Source organism: Crinia signifera, chromosome 2 (genome assembly GCF_055691185.1).
Source record: "Crinia signifera chromosome 2, ASM5569118v1, whole genome shotgun sequence".
In the NCBI taxonomy this organism is placed as follows: domain Eukaryota; kingdom Metazoa; phylum Chordata; class Amphibia; order Anura; family Myobatrachidae; genus Crinia; species Crinia signifera.
The window spans coordinates 179,252,575-179,267,139 of NC_139218.1; the positions used below are offsets into that span (position 1 = coordinate 179,252,575).

The following is a 14,565-nucleotide window of genomic DNA, read 5'->3' on the forward strand; positions in this document are numbered from 1 at the left end:
GCGGTTTGGGATGTAATGGTAATGGGAAAGTCAGACACAAAACAGCTCTATAAATTTGGATATAAATAGAGCTGGTGTTTTTGGATAAGTTGTATTGGCAATGTGTCCACAATTAGTATACATTTATTAAAACAAATAAACATTTTAAAAAATTGCTTCCAATCTTAATAAATTATAATAATATGCTTTGATCTATCAAAATAGGTCATGTACTGTATACTGTATGTCAATTTAGCATTTTTCATTTTTCCCTGTAAAATGCATCTATGCAAATCAGATGCAAAAGCAGATTCTGTTGATTAAAATGATATGCAGCATGCCTATATTCTGCTTATATTCTTTAAAAAAAATGTACTCTAATTGTGTACTTGGTATTGATTTTGAACGTTGCCGAATAAAACCGACCCAAAACACCCTGCTCTAATTATGTCCTATCTTATAGAGCTGTTTTATGTCCACCTTTCTAACTCGCCTACCATTACATTGGCTGAGTTGTATATTTACCATCGCCAATATATCTGGATCGGACTTTTTATTGGCAGCTTTCATTCAGATCGAAAACATCGGTGCGTGAGCAGATACATAATGCTGATAAAAAACTTGGTATGCAACAACTACAGCAAACCCTTTTCAAACTGTTGTAACAGAACAATTTGGTCAGTGAGACATATATTTATTTGCTTCTTTAAACAGTGGCAAAGTTTTGTGTTTTGGTCTTAACAGAGATCACTAAATCAGTTGTTCTAATCCTCAAACCTGAAATAGGTCATGATTTAAACATGTCTGTCTGTGGAGTCAGACGGTACAATTACTGACTGGCAAAATAAATTAACTCACCTGTGCATGATTAAACAAATCCAGAAAACATGACTTGTTGGTGTTACAGGAGGACTGGAGTTTATAATGTAACAAATGGATTTGAGGTTCATTTCATTAGAATAGGGGTAGCCAACTTTCCATCTCACCTCACAGTACACAGGTGCACTCATGACTGACTGACACATTTTAAAACATCCACAGGTGGAGCTAATTACTTCACTTGTGACTCTGTGAGGAGACAGGGAAAACATTAAAGCTTGTTTCACATTGCAAAAACCTGCTTTCAACCCGTTTTTGCAAACGTTTCTTAAAACTGGTCAAAAGCCAGTAAACCCCTTTCATATTGCATGTTGTAAAGGTATATTGCAGTTTCAATACTGTTTTTGTACCTTCAGATTCAACCCGTTTCACCCATAGAAAGCCATACAATGTCATTTTAAATGTTTTTTTTTCCGGCTTGTGAGCGGGGATCAAGTGTAGTTATCATTTGTAGCAAATACAGTTTCTGAGCTGTTCAGACTGCAGGGAAAACGGCGCTGAAACGTGTAGGATCCTGCTTTTAACACGGTCAAAATACCGGTATTTTGTAACCGGTAAATTGATTGTGGAGCTTTCATATTGCAGCTGGTACCGTTTCAAAGCAGTTAAAAATTGGCAATATGCCGTGTTAAAACTGCAATGTGAAAGGGGCTTTACTGTTGGTAGCTCTCGAGTTGGCTACCCCTGCATTAGAAGGTCTGCTTTCATAGGTTTGCAATTTCAGCATTAGATGGGTACTTTAATGCTAACAAACTATGACACTGTGCATAGCATGCATTTTTAGATGTGTTTTCTTATGTGTATTTTTTGCATTCTTTAAACTACATTAATGTCCAATAATAAAAAAAGCTAAAAATACCAATGACTTTAAGTACTATATTTTCAGAAATTCTGAGGTTCGAAATTTATATTGCAATCCAGTCAGTCATCCTCAAGGCACCCCAACAGTTCAGGTTTTATAGCTATCTAGGCTTAGGAACAGGTGACTTAATTTGTACCTTAGTCAGCTTGATTATACCACCTGTTCATAACCAGGAATAGCCATAAAACCTGGACTGTTGGTGAGCCTTGAGGCCTGCATTTAAGGACCACTGATCTAGTGGATCATGTCTAAGCAAATGCTCAAAATACCACAAAAAAATGGTACTTATATGTTATTCGGGCACCCACTATAGTTCGTACGCTCATACCCCTACTATCCATGTCCGCATGGAGGTGATTTCATATAGTGTGGCAAGCGCAGCGAGCCACCGAGCCCCACGAGGGGACGCGTAAAACTAAGCAAATCAATTAGTGGGCGCCCAACTAACATATAAGTACCCCAAAAATACCAAGGATTTTATGTAATAGTCATATTTTCCAAAATTGAAAAAGTTTAAAATATGGGGGAAATATACCAAACCTTAGACAGATAGAAAAAGTGGAGAGAGATAAACTACCAACCAATCAGTTCATAACTAAATTTTCCAACCCAGCCTGTTTTCAAACCCAGCCTGATTTGCTAGGTCTTTATTTCTCTTCACTTTATAAAACCTCCACTGTATAATAAATCTCTCACTGTAGGCCATATATATCAAGCTTCAAAAAGGGATAAAATGGAGAGTGATAAGCAGCCAGCCAATCAGCTCTTAACTGCCATGTTACAGACTGAGTTTGAATGCTGATTGGCTGGCTGTTTATCACTCTCCACTATCCCTTTTTGAAGCTTGATACATCTAGTCCTGTATATGAAAACCTAGTGGATCATAAAAAATAAGCTTCAATGGTAATATGCCGTGCAAAGAAAAATGTTAATACAGTAGGTGCTGCAAATAGGAACACAAATAATATTTTAGAATGTACATAATTAGTAAAATCCTCATAAAGAGATCTACTCTGCTTTTTTTGTCCTCCATATCAGGAGACATCATTAGTTACCACTATAAAAATACATACTGTAGCTTAAATATTGAAATAAAATAATACAGCTGCATTATCATTAAGAACTCGAGCCACATGGGCACTTTTAATCACACATAAATCATTGAAATGCCAGTTTACAGTAAAAAGGTTCATAAATTAACTTACCTTGTTCATATCAAAGGTGCCAAACACTTGCTCAATGTATCGATTTGCCTCTAGATTCATTCCTTGCAGGCCAAGTAATCCCTTAAACTCATGCAAACTGAGCTGTCCAGATGGACACTCTCTCATGAATTTTCTGTACCAGTGATGAATCTCCAGAGCATTAATATCATCTGCGGTTGAGCTAGTTGAACCCATATTGTTTATTTGAGGAACGTTTTTGTTTTGATTTCCATTGAGAGTGCTCCACAGCTTCATCCACGTGTCCCAGGGTTTCCCAAAACACTGCTCATATTGCAGTAAAGAGCTTTTTTAAACCCCTTAAAGCTTGTTACAAGCAAAGACTACAAGTGTAAAAATAGAAGCATGGCCAGATTAAGTGCATTGTCAAATGGTTGTCTTTGGAGGAGGATCAGTGTATCTAGTGATGCTTTTTTTTGGGGGGGGGGAAGAAAAAGAAATACTGTATGGTCATACATACTATATTGTATTTCAGGGGCCTGTTGATGTTTAATTATATATAGTTCCTGGCATTGCCTGGAACACTAAAACTGGTTAGAATGTGACCTATATAGGCTGTGTCACTATTTCTACAGCATATGTGGCTGCCTATTAGGCTAAATGAAATGAAAATCAAGTTGCTTACTAATGGAATAGTACACTTTTACTGTTGTTCTATAATGGATTAAAGTGTATATTAGTAATAATATTATGATTTTTTTGTATGTTTGCCTATATATTTTTTCTCAGCAATACATTATATTTACAAAACGTAGTTATAAAATTGGTAAATTTGTCTCAATAATGTGCCTCGATTTAACATTTCTGTATGTCCAGATATAAAACACAACAGAATATGCTGTGCTATATAAAGAAAAACAGTAAATAATGTCTGTAACCGTTCTATAATGGAGGCATTATTCTACAGGTAATGCCGATTGTAAATGCTAATAATTCTTTATTATCCCAAAACTCTATGGATTTTAGATTCCTTACTTCAGAAGTAGTGTAGTCACTACACTGACATTATTTTCCACTACATGTGTTTGATATTTTTGTACCTTGGGCCAAGGTCTCCGAGGGGTAAATGTACTAAAATGGGAGTTATGTTAAAGATAACCTTGAGCCTTCCACTGCACTTCTTGAAAGTTCATCACACTGCACATAAATACTTCACCACTCTGACGTTCTCTGGCCCACAATCTTCGCTGTGTTGACAGATTTAGGCCGATTATGGTGTTCATTGAAGCATATAGGAAAGACCTCCCCCTGCGCAGGTATTGTCGCTGTGAAAGGTGAGTTTCTTGCAAAAAATTGTGAATACTCCTCCCAGTCTCTGCCAAATACCGCAGTCTTCTCCTCCTCCTCCTAAAACAGCTGATAATCAAGCTACAGAATGTGAGAACTTGAAATATCCTCTCCCATGCTGAATCCATAAGCCGTAGCAGAAACAATCATAAACTCTCTAGAGACATGTGCTCTGTCCGCCATGATAGCTGCACTGTACAGAGCAATCCCCACCCCCTCCTTTTTATGATTTTTATGGTCTAAAAATGTCCTATGTGTGGGCCTGTGGTGAAACGGGTTCAGTGCGAAGGTACAAAAACGGTAATGAAATGGTAATATACCGGTAACAACATGCAATGTGAAAGGGGTTTTTCTTGCTCAGACCCGTTTTAAGAAACTTTTTAAAATAACGGGGTTAAGCAGATTTTACAACGTGAAGCAGTATAAGTGTTTTAAAACATTAAATGTTGTCCCCAAAATAGAGACGCAATAACAGATTGTAAGCTTGTGAGCAGGGCCCTCCTACCCCTTTGTCGGTTTGTTTTATCACTGTTGTTTGCAATTGTAAAGCATAACGGAATTTGCTGCGCTATATAAGTAACTGTACATAAATAAATAATAAATACATTTAGGTCAATCAGACTAATTATAAGTGGTTAAGAGAAATGTACTCAAATTAAACAGATCATTTAAGCCATTTAATTCCAAAAAAATTCTTGCTAGTATTGGCAAGTTTGATACTTTACTACTAAGTGCTGATATTATAGAAGATCTCTGCAGAGTCATGCGCTCTTTGCTAACTAATCAGGTATCCTCATATAAAAGCCCTTATTGACCTATAAGACATTATTGCTTTTAAAAATAAAAAGTTTGATATTGTTAATAAAGACTAGCAGAAGTCAAAAGTTTACAGCTGTCTCACGGGGGGGGGGGGGGGGCTAAAATACTCAACCGCATGAATTTAAATACAGGAAAAGAAACAATGACTGTTGATAATCAGGGACAATCAACAAATAAAGCACCCACATCCTCCCGAATGACACTAAAAGGAATGGTGATATACCAACCACAAGCCAGAAACCCCCTTCAGGGGCAGGTTGAGGCACAACATAAGATGAGGGAGCCAATGCCATTGAGGGGGTAGAGGGAATCATAGAGATGGCAAGGAGGCAATCTAGTATTTAATTTGTCCCAACATATATTGAGTCCTACTGACACAGCGGTTCTAAATAAATTACTTTGATATGTATCATCCAAAACTTTCAACTACTTTGACTGGGTATATCAATTCCACTTTAACAGGCAAATAAGATGAGCAAGGTCTGATCAACCAATAGGCTGATCAGGCTGATCGAGACACTGTGCCACTCAGAGCCACCAAATTTGGCAACAAGGTACCTCTTGACCCGGTAGTGTGCACCTTGAAGCCATTTTTCGGAAAGTTCACTTAGGAATTTAAAAAACACCAAGGTTCAATGTGCCTTGATTTGATTGATGATCTGGAAAAAAGATTCACAATCTGGGAAACAGATGACGAAGGAACAACACTACACCTGATTTCGTTGGTGTCTTTGAGTATTGTAAACAGTTCAAGGTGGTTTGTTGTATATCCAATATTTAGCACATTTAGCACACTCAGGAAGTGAGATAATATTCTTTACCAAACAGATAATAAAATTCATATAATCATATATATCAGGTGAAAAATGGAAATATTCTTTCACTACAAGAACAGAATTGGCTGCCTTCAAATGGGCTCTCTTGTCCTTCACATCCTCCAATTTGAGAGTGCTTTTTGGTGAGTGTTGAGCCCCATGTGTCTGTATTTATTAGAGCATGTGGTCACAGGCCACTGCATCCCAACCTGGGAATGGTGAGTGCTGTTTGCACCCCATTTGTAGGAATGGTGAGTGCGGTGGTGTCCTGTATGTATGTATGTATGCTTTTAAAGGTGAAGCAATTAGAAAGGGGGCTGTGGGCTAAATGCATTGATAAATACATGAACTAAATCTCCACTGTTTATTAATGTTTATTGAGTGCAGAGCCTCTGCAATTTCTATTTAAACAATGTGGTCACAAGCCATAGGACACCCCAAAACTAGGAAAGGTGAGTGCCGATGTTTAGTGTATTTTGTTTATTAGATTAATTTATTAATTAGTCTTATTGTGGTCACATTCTCTCATGCACCCTGTTTTAACCTATACTTCATAGCCTATGTTAACCATTTCCCTAGATGATTAGTGACAGGTGTGTTGGTAACTGCTCACCTTTAAAAGCATAGTCTGCTGTGAGCTTTAGACCAGATAACATGCCTGGAACCAAACATTAATGTGATAGCTACAGATGGGTCTTTTCCCATCTTGGCAGGGGATGGCGCTGGCGTCGCCAGCCGCCATCCCCCGCCAGCGCCATGGCGATCGTGAGAAGGGGACGCGCGCGCACGAGAGGCGCGCGCGTCCCCTTCCGACGGCGCTTCCATACGTTTCCCCGGGTCCCCGCCGGCTTGCCGGCGGTAACCCGGGGTCCCCGCCGACTGCCCGCACCCCCCCTAACCCCCCCCTAACCCTGTCCGTCTCCCTGAGGCGGAGGCGGACAGGGTTTCCGTCGCGCTAGCGACGGAGACTGAGACGCGCGTGCGCGTGAGACGCACGCGCGTCTCAGTCTCCTCGCTGGCGTGGCTGCTGGCGGGTCGCCAGCGCAGACGCCATGGCGACCCGCCAGCAAGGATGGGACAAGACCCATCTGTATGTGTATTGTAGCCATTTTGAGCAATAGTGTTAGAACCTGCAGAAAAGTGGGGTCCCGTGAAGGGGGCTGCAGGCTTAAATGCATTGATCAATACCTGAACTAAATCTCAACTAATCTCCACTAATATTAATATTAGTTAATTTAGTGAATGCAGAGCCACTGCAATTACTATTTAAACAATGTGGTCACAAGCCATAGGGCAACCAAAACTAGGAAAGGTGAGTGTTGTGTGTCTCCGGAAGAGACGGGTGCAGTCCAGCTTTTCAAACCTGCACAGTCACAGGTGGAAACTGGGCTGATTGCAGTAGAAAGGATAAAAATCTTACTATGGTAGCTGCTCAGGGCGCTGATGCCCAATAGGGGCCAGTAAGTAGGAATAAGTATTGTAGCGATAGGGACTTGGAGGCACTGAGGCACCGCACGCATGGAGTGGGTTTGTACATGCACAGAAATCTGCATGCACAAAACCGAACATTGGGGCAGGAGACGTATTTGGATCACTGCAAGTGTTCCTGAATTGGCCCCAATGCTACAGTGCAGAACCTAGCTCCTGTCACTAAGCAGGGTGCTGAATTTTGGTGTCACCCCTTGGTGGATGACTCTCTGGTGCAGCCCACACTCTGCTTTTCCCTGTCACCCACTGCTGTGTTGCATAATGTGAACTTGGGTTGTGGTGGTGAAGGGGGGCCCAAATCATATTTTGCACTTAGGCTCCCCATCCACAATTTCCACCATTGCTCTGCAGTCAATGTACATGATGACCCAGATACATTTTCCCATCAAACTCCACATGTTGCTCTTTGATTATCAGGGGTGCTTATCTTTGTTTTTATGCTGGATTAGTTATACAGCCAATCCAGACCAACCAGAATCCGGTTACCAAATGCTAAACCCCAATTTGCGTAACACAGGATCTGGTGCAAGAACAGAGCAAATATGCTTAACAGAAAAGATCCCTGCTATCTTTCTTTGTCAACTTTTAACTTTTTTATAGTTGAAAATGTTTCTTACCATTTTGATTCCCAAGATGCTGAGTAAAGTAGTTACATCAAAGAGATGTTGAATACATGGATTGCATTTTAAACAGTTTTGCAGAAAATGTAGGCTATTCTCTCACGATTCTAATGGGGTTACATTTTGAAAGAACACTAAATGCATTAAAGTACAAAAACTTGACATCAGTTATATTTTTGTTTTATCTCTATTGTGCCTGCTGTATATATTTTCATTAGTGTATATAGAATGTTGTATAAATTTCATGAATGGCAAACATATTCCAAAGTGAGCAGGTTACCCATTTATTTTCTCACTGCAAGAGCATTGTTGGAAATCATCACTAGTTTTTTTTACGTTTTGTATCTTCATGTTGCAGTTTGGTGTAAGGGCACACGTCATGGTGAACTTTGCCCATTAAAAAAAATAGCTAAACCCTGTAATCGGATGGCTGTATCAGTGCATGTAACTTAAACATTGTCTATAATTCTAAATTGTATATAATGTAAACACCACTTAGCTGAAATAAATACACAAAGGCATATATGTGTCTGAATAGGGAAAATTTATTTAGAAGATAAACTAGTGGCAGAGAATGCACAAGCTGCAAAGACATCTACATTATACGCAAATGACAAGAGGAGAGTTGTAGACACACCTCTTTTTCAATATGAACAACAACACCCGGCATTTGGAATGGGGGGGGGGGGGGGGGGGCACTCAAGGCTCAGGTGTTTCCCACATGACCCAATACTGGCAATCATCCACTAGATGTCACTGTTTTGAAATTACCACTGAGCATGCATCAGATGTCTAATTCATTAACATAACAAAAGAATCTGCATTGAACGTGCGTGAAGTCTCCATTGAAATGCACTATAGTGCAAGAACTTCTTTACAGTACAATACTTAAATAGACCTTTTTTTCTCAGAAAATTAAACACACATAATTACGCTACTGTATGAATGACATACAGTACGAGCAGGCCAGAATCGAGCACCGAGCGGGATAAGAAAATGTCTACCAGGTTTCAACCAGGGCTTCATGGGAGCTCACATCTATGGATCAAGCGAAGGTATATTGTAGTTTACACTTGTGTAAGGACAATGCTGTACTGTACGTGTGTCTGATTACGCTACACCAGTTAAACACTAGTAGCCACAGGGGCTATGGGGCTCCTGCTCTGTAAAATATATTAAGTAGAGAACAGTAATAACAACTTTACAGTAGAGTAGATACAGTACAGTACTGTGTATATAAAATTTTATTCAACAGTACAATGAGCGACTTACTCTACAGTAGTCCATTTGTACAGTATGCCTCTAATACACATTTCCTCTGGGCAAAAATGTACATTTATCTCAATTAATTTTTTATAGTCAGGACTAATAAGCGTGCAGAGCGGCTCCACTAGCCTATGACACCTGGTGATAGCGACCCATGCTCATGTGTCAAATTTCGGAGTGATCCCTTGCCATCAGTTATGGTTATGCTGCAACACATTGGTTTGCGTTTATATACAGTGCTCTATTTCTATGAAATGATTTATCTAGGGGACTCGGATACACACACACACACACACACACACACACACACACACAAGCCTAACGTCAGTGGACTGTTGCTGCAAAATGTTAGTTTGCATCTGAATACACAAATTTTATTTGCTCATTTACAGTAATGGATTCATTTGTTTTTACACTCTCCACCTGACCACTGGTCTGTGTATACAGTATACAGTACAGTAACATTACAGTTGTCACGGTCCATTGCCAGAGCTTATATTGTACTGTACTGTACTGTATATCCATCTGCTGCTGGATTAGTGGAGCATTAGCCACTCAGTAGTTTAGATGTGTATTGCAAGCTGAGTATGTTGTCGTGCCTCAATGTGTCTGTGTGTGCTCCAACTGAGGTGTGACAACACCCACATCTAGGTGTGCTGGCGCAAAAAATAAGCGCAGATCCATCTGTATGTTCAGTACCACTGTGCTGCCTGCTTATATACATTTTTCCCCCAATCCCAATGTCTATACTTTGTACTGGGTTTCCCAACAATACCGTACCAGCCTCCACTCCGAAGTTTGCTTACCTAAATGCATGCCATCCTCCCTACACCTGTGCTCTGTGGCCCTCTCCAGTACTTTGCAGTGGAGAGTGGATTTTCTTCCAGTCTATGATGTTACACTAAAATGTAATTTCATCATGTTCACAACACTTTAACTCAGGACTGTTTGCTCTAAGAACAAGTACTGCACCAGAGGGGCAGGGACATTAAAAAGTAAAGTGAGTACAACTACGCACAAGGGACTTGCATACTGTAGGTGCTGAATTTCTGCAGCAGTAATGCTGGGTACACACCAGAATGATTTGTGCTCAATTCCCCCAATTTCGATGCGTCTAACGACCAATTGTATGTAAAAAAAGCATAAATGTACGTTTTCAATGCGCAGGGGAGCATATGGATCAGAATAAGGTCCCTTGTGCAGATTGTGTACTCCAATCCAATTGTGTGACCATCGTACGATTTCAGGAAATCGTTTCACGATCAAGGTCCTTCTGGTGTGTACCCTTCATAACAGTTATTTTCCCTGAATCTCCCTGTCTCTCCCATTGATGCCACTCCCAATGTAAACTTGTGATGGATGATTTACAAAAATCTGTAGTATCAAATAATGTGTACATGTACACTGATGTGCAGAGGGTGATAGCTGCTTGTCCTACTCTACCACCAATCTCTCCTTAAACTGGAAATAACAAATTTCCAATATATTACCCAAATGCAGCTTCACACAACCCTATTCACAAAAGTAGGGTTGGGCACAAACAAACCACCTTTTTCCAAGAAGAGATGGTCAATTGCCACAATCACCTTTTTCTAAGTCACATCAATGACTGCACCAACATTTCTGCACCTCCAAAAATGACAATGCTCAATCTCTGATCACAGTGACCACCTCTTCAGCCAGCCAGTCCACATAGCCCTTAATTGCCAACAACATTCCCCCTGACATCTGCTTTCCAAAATCAATGCACACAGCATGTAGTACCAGGGAGCAGGGTATGCCAAGTAATGCCATATGCTCAACCAACAGAAATGCACAATGAGCAATAGACAATGAGTGCCATTGTCCATTATGCCACTATAGCCACAAGTACAGATGCCCTTGTAATGTGTTCGACTCTCTCTTATTGCATGCATGATTCACAACTTTTTTAATCTAATACCATACGTAGATAGAAAAGTCAGGCCCGCTAGCATGTATTTGCCACCCCTACTTCCCCCCCCTCCCCCTGCTAAATGTTGACAGGCTCTGCATGTGTTTGTTCAGGACTGTGGTATCAATATACTAAAGGTCACTGAAGCTCTGTGAAATCTAACATGAGCAGAGTACTTCGTGGGAAATGTTGTGGATGGCATGGAGAACCTACACGAACCATTGCTGTTGAGAGAGGACATTAACCCAGGTGCGCAGTGCATGGTTATATATCCAAAAAAGGTGTGCCCGTGCCCTTTCACCCATGGGCTGCAAAGCCCAGTCTTTTTGAATTGTGCACCACAACATGATTTGTAACCTGCTCTACCACTTCAGACAATGGAAATGTCCATGGCGGTCATAGAATCAGTCTTTATGCAAGAGGTGATGAGACTTGGCTCCAGGATGACTCTGTCTGCTGCATGTTGCCAAGTACCTGGTGATACCATAGCTGCAAGGGGGCATTTGTCGCAGTCATCAGAGCTGCCCCCTCATTAACTGACCCAGTCCTCTTCAGCAAACCTGGGCCCAGGTAACAAGTACTCTCCACTCCCTCTCAGTGTATCTACAGACTGTATACATGAAAATGTTTCCTCACCCACAGCTATCATTTTTGGAACAATGCCTCATGTATCCAGTGCTCTGTGTATCTTTTAGATTGTATACTACTTAGAGATGTGCACCGGCCACTTTTTCGGGTTTTGGGTTTTGGGTTCTGATTACCTTGAGGTTTTGGGTTCTAATGGGTTTTGGCAAAACACCTCCTAAGTGTTTTGTGTTTGGATTTTTTGGGTTTTGGGTTCTGATTTTTTTGTTAAAAAAAGCAGGTACTTGTGTATTTTGGCGCCCATCGCATCGCATACCATAACGCATACGATGGTATGCGATGCGACGCGATATCGTAAGATAGTGCACGATGGCATACAATTTTCAAATTGTATGCCATTGTACATGGCATACGATGCCATACGATGCGATGCAATGCGATTAAACATTGTATAAGCACCCTAATGGGTGCTTTTACAATGTAAAGCACACAAATGGGTGCTTACAATGTTAAATGCACCCCCACGCCACCCCCCACTATAAACGTGAACCCGAAGCGTGGCGAGCGCAGTGAGCCCGCGAGGGGCGGCGGTATGCGTCCTACGACCTTTTCATACCCCCACTATCCACGTCGGCGTGGAGTTGAGAATAGAATAGTGTGGCGAGCGCAGCGAGCCACCAAGCCCGAAGCGCGGCGAGCGGACGCGGATACCTGTGAAGCCCGCAAAGGGACGCTGCGCTCGCCACACTATTCTATTCTCAACTCCACGACGATGTGGATAGTGGGGGTATGAAAAGGTCGTAGGACGCGTACCGCCGCCCCTCGCGGGCTCGCTGCGCTCGCCAAGCTTCGGGTTCACATTTATAGTGGGGGGGTGGCGTGGGGGTGCATTTAACATTGTAAGCACCCATTAGGGTGCTCAAAAGCACCCTTTAGGGTGCTTACACGATTTTTGATCGTATAGGGGGTCAAAATGGCGTCGCATCGCATCGCATGCCATCGGGTGCATGGCATGCGATGCGATCCGTTCATCGTACGACGGACATCGGGGGTGCCGCCAAAATACACAAGTACCAAAAAGCATAAAACTGCTAAAATCGCAGAATTTGGTTTTTTTTTGCTCCTACGCTATATTAACCTCAATAACATTCATGTACACTCATTTTCAGTCTATTCTGAACACCTCACACCTCACAATATTGTTTTTAGGGCAAAAGTTTGCACCGAGGTAGCTGGATAACAATGCTAAGCCACACAAGTGTGCGGCACAAACACGTGGCTCATGTAAGAGTGGCACTGCAGCGGCAGACAGGGTGGCAGTTTTAAAAAATAGGCCCAAAAAAGATCCCTATCTGGCTTGATCATGCACTGTTTACCATGTGCAGCCAAGGAGCGGTGGGCATTTTGTGCAGCACAGAGTTTGTCTGCAAGTGTGTAACTGTTTTGATCACTTTAACACCCAACAAGACCCCTATCTGGCTTGATTGCGTGATTATGATTAATTAATGTAATCTGATTGTTTAATTTTGTGATTATTATTCATTTATTACCAGTCGTCTCTTAAATCATTGCCTAATGGGTTTAGGGGAGGGGGCTAATCAATTTTAAGGTGGCAGATGGAAGATGTAATGTAATGTGTAAACCATCACTAGCATTGGTTGCAGCAGTGACAGTAACTGATGGACCCGGCTGTGCAGATAAGGATGCTGACAGCCATGATGTCACAGGGAGAGCCAGAGAACTGTTGCTCCATGCAGCGCTGGAAAACTTTGCTGCCCGTGGTGATGCCATAGGGCATGCGTAGGAAGACCTAGCACCCAATAGGGGTCATGAAGGCAATAAGCATGGAAGAGGCTCTGTCCAGAGGGATCTGCCAAAACCCACACTTGGCATTCAGGGTGCTAAAGACCGTTGCACCTGGCATGTCAGTGATCACCTGCTCGATGGTGCAGAGTGTGTATCTGTTTTGGTCAGTTTAATATTTCATAAGACCCCTATCTGTCTTTATTGTGATTATGATTATTTAATGTAATCTGATTGTTTCATTTTGTGATTATTATTCATTTATTACCAGTCGTCTCTTAAATCATTGCCTAATGGGTGTAGGGGAGGGGGCTAATCAATTTTAAGGTGGCAGATGGAAGATGTCATGTAATGTGTAAACCATCACTAGCATTGGTTGCAGCAGTGGCAGTAACTGATGGACCCGGCTGTGCAGATAAGGATGCTGACAGCCATGATGTCACAGGGAGAGCCAGCGAACTGTTGCTCCATGCAGCACTGGAAAACTTTGCTGCCCATGGTGATGCCATAGGGCATGCGTAACCATTACTAGCATTGGTTGCAGCAGTGTCAGTAACTGATGGACCCGGCTGTGCAGATAAGGAATGCTGACAGTGATGATATCACAGGGAGAGCCAGCGAACTGTTGCTCCATGCAGCGCTGGAAAACTTTGCTGCCCGTGGTGATGCCATAGGGCATGCGTAACCATCACTAGCATTGGTTGCAGCAGTGGCAGTAACTGATGGACCCGGCTGTGCAGATAAGGAATGCTGACAGCGATGATATCACAGGGAGAGCCAGCAAACTGTTGCTCCATGCAGCACTGGAAAACTTTGCTGCCCATGGTGATGCCATAGGGCATGCATAGGAAGACGTAGCACCCAATAGGGGTCATGAAGTCAATAAGCATGGAAGAGGCTCTGTCCAGAGGGATCTTCCAAAACCCACACTTGGCATTCAGGGTGCTAAAGACCGTTGCACCTGGCATGTCAGTGATCACCTGCTCGATGGTGCAGAGTGTGTATC

At 41.8% G+C, this 14,565-nt stretch overlaps 1 protein-coding gene across 1 annotated transcript in view; it reads right to left on the minus strand.

The window, feature by feature from the left end:
* Positions 1 to 3,187, minus strand: part of LOC146060247 (guanylyl cyclase-activating protein 3-like) — a 106,526-nt gene extending 103,339 nt beyond the window's left edge. The window contains exon 1 of the mRNA XM_083173252.1: positions 2,926 to 3,187. Within this exon, the coding sequence (XP_083029378.1) occupies positions 2,926 to 3,180 (255 nt within the window). The 5' untranslated portion in view covers positions 3,181 to 3,187. The remainder of the gene's footprint in view (positions 1 to 2,925) is intronic.
* Positions 3,188 to 14,565: the final 11,378 nt, after the last annotated feature.